The 6997-nt window shown below is 37.7% G+C and overlaps 1 protein-coding gene across 1 annotated transcript in view; it reads left to right on the forward strand.

Moving 5' to 3' along the window:
- LOC122479489 overlaps positions 1–6185 on the forward strand; it is a 122785-nt gene extending 116600 nt beyond the window's left edge. Inside the window, exon 3 of the mRNA XM_043573366.1 lies at positions 5934–6185. Within this exon, the coding sequence (XP_043429301.1) occupies positions 5934–6185 (252 nt within the window). The remainder of the gene's footprint in view (positions 1–5933) is intronic.
- The last annotated feature ends 812 nt before the right edge of the window (positions 6186–6997 follow it).

Below are 6997 nucleotides of genomic sequence, written 5' to 3' on the forward strand. Positions count from 1 at the left end.
GTGTGTGATGGGAATGTTGAGAATTGTTTTGGACAACTGAGAATCACTAGAACAATTACAAAGATTTAGGGATTATTCAAAGTACAGTTAAGAAGGTTGTGTAATGAATGACCCCATAAGTAACTTCTAGTTATAGATATTACTCAGTAGGAGTAGTAGCTTCCATCAGTTTACCCAGAGGGTAGCATAGGGTGGGATGAATTTAAATTCTTTGACAAGGGCAAAAAGGCAAAAAAAGAGCTTCTCGAAAGGACTGGCTGAGTGTTATGTTTGCCAGGAAATATCTTTTTACTGAAAGACCTGACTAATTACACAACTGTTTGCTGAGCCAAGACTAGAATCAGCTTTAAAATTCTTAACATCCCTCTGGCTTGGAGTTTAGTGTGTGTACGAGGGTGGTAGTGGTGCTCCAAATCTCGTCTGCTTCATGCCACATCAGAACCATAACTCTTGTCCCAGTTGTAACTTTAAAAATATTTATGTGATGGTTTAAGAGTGGTTCTATTAGTTTTCTAGAGCTATCATAACAAAATGCCACAGACCGGGTGGCTTAAAAAACAGAAATTTATTTTCTCATAATTCTGCAGCTAGAAGTCCAAGATGAAGGTATTGGCAGGTTTGGTTTATTCTGAGACCCTCTGCTTAGCTTGTAAATGGTCACCTTCTCAGTGTGTTTTCAAATGGTCTTTCATCTGGGTGTACACAATCCTGGGGTCTCTTTGTGTCTCCAAATTTTCTCTTCTTCTAAGGACACCAGTCAGATTAAGATTAATGCACCCCTGATGGACGCATTTTAACTTAATCACTGCTCTAATGGCCGTGTCTCCAAATATAGTAATGTTCTGAGATACTGGAAGTTAGGCTTTCAATATATGAGTTGGGGGAGGGCACAATTCTGCCCATAACATCAGTCTTACCTTAAGAATGTATAATTCATGGGGCACCTGGGTGGATCAGTCTGTTGAGCGTCTGACTTTGGCTCAGGTCATGATTTCACGGTTCTTGAGTCTGAGCTCCACATCAGGCTCTCTGCTCTCAGCACAGAGCCCACTTCGGATCCTCTGTTCCCGTCTCTCTCTCCCCTCCCCAACTCGCACTCTCACTTTCTCTCAAAAATAAATAAAAACATTTAAACAATGTAAATTTAATGAGGCTATGTACTATGGTAGTTCTATTTCTCACTGTATTCCAGAACCTTAATGCTATGCTTGCTATATTTTAGGTGTTTGATGCTACTTTTGAATGAATGAATGAATGAATGAGTGAATCCATCAGGATGATGTGTTTAAAAAGGAGTCTCAAAAAAAAAACATTTTGAGGAGATGTTTGTAATATACCTGGAAATAAAAATGCTAAGAATCTTGCTACTTTTGTTTTCCACAAACTGTAAATGATGTTAGAAAATGTCAAGATTTTTTTTTTCCCTGATACTCATAAAGAACACCGTGGATGACAAAGGAACACACAATACCATGAAAAAAAGGACAGGGGTATGGAAGATCCAAATTCTTTGACAAAAAGCAGGGAAAAAATTCTATAATTGCCCAAGTAGGAAAACTAAGCTAAAATCTTGTATATGAAACTGCTGCAGTATTGTGTTTTTTTTTTAAAGACCCTTGTCACTTATTCACAGATGAGGCATAGTCTTCTATAGAAAGCATGTGTTTGTATCATTTCTGCTTTTAAGCTGTGCTGTATGATATTACCCCGGGATGTTGAACTAGCACAAGATAGCCCCTTCTGAGGTGGAAAATGATGCTGTGTTATTCACAGTCAAAAGTGAGTATGTACACTCCTTTGGGTGCAAAGGAGACCAAGCATCCCAGAAAAATGCATACAGCTTTTCTGTCAGTAGCTGGATTAAAAATCCTTTGGGTGAATTGAAAGCACTGCTAAAATTCTATCTCATCAGTAAATTTCTTTCTGTTTGTAATACTTTTTCTCCTTTGAATAACATTCTGACCACCTTAAGGATTTGTCTTATGGGCTTTCCCTTTCTCATCCTTCTCATACTCTAATCTTTTCCATTCTTCTTTGACATGTTTTCTTTAAAGCTGTTCATATGTCACTAAAGTAATCTAGAAAAGTAATAAGACGATCCATAGGAACATTAAACAAGACTTTCATGGATTACAGAGTTTAAACAATTAGATGTAATGCACCAAAGAACATGACCTAAAACAATGTCACTTAAAATGAGCTGCAATATTGTATGAAAAATAACACTTCCTTTAATTTGTGGATATTTTGATTCTTCAAAGATGTTGGCAATAATTTCTATGTTACTATAAGACTCATCTAATTACACACACACACACACATACACACAAAGGCTGTTTTTTTTTTTAACCTAAGTTAAATATCCACCTGGAAACTGTACTCAAGACTAGGAGCTAAAATGAGATTAGAAATTATATAGTAACAGATTTAGAAATCTGAGTTAGAAAAAAAGATAGCATTACTACTAATGAGAAATGAAGCTGAAATAAACATATTTTTTAAGTTTATTTATTTTGAGAGAGAGAGAAAGAGAGAGTGCAGAGAGAGGGAGAGAGAATCCCAAGCAGGCTCCATGCAGAGCATGGTGCAGGGCTCAAACCCATGAACCATGAGATCAATGACCTAAGCTGACACCAAGAGTTGGACACTCAACAAACAGAGCCACCTATGCGTCCCTGAATAAAACATTTCTAAATTATAATTTTAAGATAAATTAGCCAACTTTGCCAGAGAAGAAACTGTTATCTTTCTAATACCTAACAGAATAATAAGATTATTATCCAAAAAAGATGCAGAGTATATAGTCAAAAATATGGGGAGGAAATATTATAGAAGAAATAGAAGAATATCATCTCAGAAACTTAACTGATTAAAATATTAGATAAGTTTTTGGATTTTACAATATTTGTGGCATTTGACATCTTTTGAAAATATGTACTCTTGGACATTTTCTTTTTCTAAATAAATATTTACTTCTGTACCTTTTATATTCCAGTTATGTATTTCTGCTTATTTTCTTAAAGACAGCCCCCCAGACTGCAAAAACTTTAGGACCCACAAAGCCAGGAACCATCCTTGGATTGAATTTAGTTTATCTCAAATGCCATTCCCATCATGGGGCATGTTGCTAGATTTTTTTTTTCTTTATGTTGAATTCAAACTTCTCAGCCCATTATCTTTTACTGATAGACCCAGGCTCAATCCTCAGTGACCAAAAGAATAACCTTAATTTTTCTTCCTATATAGATCTATTATTCTCTTTATTGACTAGGTATGCTTAGTTCCTTCAAGTGTTTTCATATGAAAATTCTAAACTGGTTTCTATTTTCTGTCTATGCTTCATATTACTCTTAAAATGTGTTGGCTAAAATTATAATAAGCAAGATGTGATTTTATGAATTTATAATAAAGTCATAAAATACTGTTATAATACAACGGTATTTCTGCTATCCCATTTTATTTTTTTTATTTTTATTTTTTTAAATTCTTTTAACGTTTATTTCTTTTTGAGACAGAGAGAGACAGAGCATGAATGGGGGAGGGTCAGAGAGAGAGACACACACACACAGAATCTGAAACAGGTTCCAGGGTCTGCGCTGTCAGCACAGAGCACAACGCGGGGCTCGAACTCACGGACTGCGAGATCATGCCCTGAGCTGAAGTCGGATGCCTAACCGACTGAGCCACCAAGGCGCCCCTCTGCTATCCCATTTTAGATACTATTTATAATGTAACTAAAGGGAAAAAAAGCTTTTGTTGGTAAGAGGTATGCTCACAATTAACATCTCTGTTCTCACAATTTGAACAATTTACAGTTAAATTGCCTAATTAAGCAATATCCTTTTTTTTTATAATCTTATTTTTATTAAGTCAGGTGCAAATCTACCATTATATACTGTTTCAATTTTTCATTAGGAAATCTTCTAAAATACAAATATATTATGCCTGCCAAATTTCTTTGCTCTGCAAAAAATAAAACTCTTCCTGAGAAGAAGCTCTTAACTCCACATAGCTTATCTTAGTGTACTCATTTCTTCAGTAATCTTTTTTTTTTCAGTGCTCACAAAAGATATTTTAGTAATACAATATGTATCTTTACCTAGGATGGCAGTGTTTACATATTTTGGCTTTTAACAGAATTTGCTTCCTTCAAATTTTGAATATCAAAATGGCATTGTTGGGATACACTCCTCCATAGATCTCTCCTGTATATCTCTTGCATATATGGCTATGTATGTAAGAATGTAGGGTCCTAACTAATTTTACTTAGGTAATTTCTCAGGATTATGTTTGCAGCAAGTGACTTTTAAGGATGAAGTAATGTCTTCTTCTGGGACAAAGAGCAGGCTTGCTTACTGGTACTATAAAGTAGTGAGTTTCTTAGACTCAGTGTCCTCTTGTGTAACATAACTCTCTTGTGCACACAGTGCACCACCCTTGTTGTAAATGAGGCTCAAGAAACTGATATGAACATGCATCTGTATATACCTTTTTCTATGAGTAATAGAGTTTTTTTTTCTCTGACCCAGGAAGTTCATGTCTTCTGGCACCATGCATAACACTATGGCAGGCTAACTTACCAGTTTTTGAGTAAGTCAAATATCAGACCCTTTAAAATTTGTGACATGCTATTTCCTCATTTTCTCCTCTTTATTCTCATTTCACAATTTCTCAGAGAGGTTAATAATGGTAATTGGTAGAATTGTGGTATAAATTGGTAGTATTAGTCAATACTCTCTATTGTTCTTGGAATCATCCAAATGCAACAATAAAAATAAAAAATAAAACTTAATTTTGATCTTGTGGAGAAGTGGAAGACACATGTAATTGAAGCCTCCATTACATTAAAAACTGCCAACATTAGCCAAGACTAAGCAGAAGTCCTATGGGGGGGGGGGAATGAAAAGCCATGGAGAATAATGATATGGCCTAGCAGTAGTACATCTCAGCAAAAACACTTCTTCTAAAAGGGATAGGTGATACACTTTGGAAACGAAGACTGTACATGGTAAAGATATCAATTTATTAAGTTAATTTAAAAATGAACCTACTTATTGTAAAACAGTAACTTCTTCATAACTAAATAAATTGATTCTAAAGTTCACATAGTTTTTGAGGAGTAGTTAAGATGGCAGAGAATTAGGAGGACCAGAATTTCCCTTGTCCCTCAAATACATCTGGATTGATGTCAGAACCCTCGGAATACCCAGGAATACAGGCTGTGGAGTGACAGAAAAATCTCCACAGGTGGAAAGAGACAGCTTGGTGGGACAAAGGTGTATGTTTGCAAATTGGGAGAGATAAAACGGGGGATATAGGCACAGAGTAGGTATCCCTTATATGAAGCGACAAAAGGAAGAGAAAGAGAGCCTGTGGAAGTGTGAGATTTTGTTTTGGACAACAGAAAAACCACTCTGGACCACAGACTAGGGAATGAAAAATATGGAGAGAGCCAGTTTTGACACTGCAAACGGCCTTAGGAGTGGAAGATTGGACTCTTCAGGGTTGTGTGACTTTCTCTGGACTGGAGCTGTCCCGTGTGTGTGTACCTGGAGGGGAGGGAGCCAGCCCAGGGACAGGGTCAGGATCTCAGGAGCACACTGGGAGACAACAGTCCCTTTCCTCAAGTACTGTGGGAAGAGGGTTTATTGCCCTCACCAAAAAAAAGACCCTGTAGGCACCAGCCAGGGGCCCTTTGTTGGCTGGGCAGACTGGCGCTACACCAGAACCAGGTCTGCATGAAGCAGGATCTTTTAAGACATCAGGTTTTGAATCCCAGCAGAGTGCCTAAGAGATCCTATGGAAGAGGACAAACTGCCCATCAGTTCTACTCTGTCAGGGCTGCCTGAACAGCATGGCTTGAGACACCTGGTCCAGGGAGGAGAGGAGAGATTGAGGCATCACCATTTTTCTCCCCAACACCAACATGATAGGGCTTTAGGGAACAGGGAAGCAGCCCCGAGTGGAGGCAGGACACACTTACACCAAACCCCGCCCCTTTGTGCCTGGCAACAGCTTATCCACCAGAGTGGGATGGAGGGAACCAGAAGGCCTCTCCTCCAGACCAGCACAGCTGCCAGTCCCCAGTACCAGCAGACAATTGTCCTGCAGTTTTGTATGGTTACTTGAATGAACAAAGCACACCTGGTGGAAGGTCCATTCCACCACTACAAGCAGTGAGATAAAGCAACCAAAGACACAACAAAAGCACACAGCACACTCCAAAAACACTTCTTGAAGTGCCAGGCCCTTACCAGCATATGAGCCCTTTTTAATATAGTAGTACTCACAGGTGCAGGACACAAGCTATTAAAACACATAAAGACAGAAACCTAGCCTAAGTTAAGAAACAGAAGAATTTTCCTCAAAAATTCCAGGAAGAAATGACAGCCAGAGAATTGCTCAAAACTTATATAAACAATATATCTGAACAAGAATTTAGAATAATAGTCATAAGACTAATAACTGGGCTTGAGAAAAGCATAGAAGACAGCCAAGAAACTCACTACATAAATCAAGGACCTAAGAAATATTCACAATGAATTAAGAAATATTGTAAATGAGATGCAAAATAAACTAGATGCAGTGACAGCAAGGATGGAAGAAGCAGAGGAGAGATAAGTGAAATAAAAGATACAATTTTGGAAAATGATGAAGCTGAAAAAAAGAGGGGAAGGAAATTACTAGACCATGAGGGGAGAATTAGAGACCTAACTGATTCAATGAAATGAAATAATATCTGTATAATAGGAATTCCAGAAGAAGGCAAGAAATATTCAATGTGATGAATAGGAAAAATAAGCAGCCAAGAATCTTTTATCAAGCATGGCTGTCATTCAGAATAAGAGAGATAAAGGCTTTCCCAGACAAACAAAAACTGGAGTTCCTGACCACTAAACCAGCCCTGCAGGAGATCCTAAGGGGGACTCTGCGAGTGGAATGCTGCAAAAGCTACAAAGGACCAGAGTCATCACCACAAGCACAGATAACACAATGA

This window comes from Prionailurus bengalensis, chromosome C1 (genome assembly GCF_016509475.1).
Source record: "Prionailurus bengalensis isolate Pbe53 chromosome C1, Fcat_Pben_1.1_paternal_pri, whole genome shotgun sequence".
Lineage (NCBI taxonomy): Eukaryota > Metazoa > Chordata > Mammalia > Carnivora > Felidae > Prionailurus > Prionailurus bengalensis.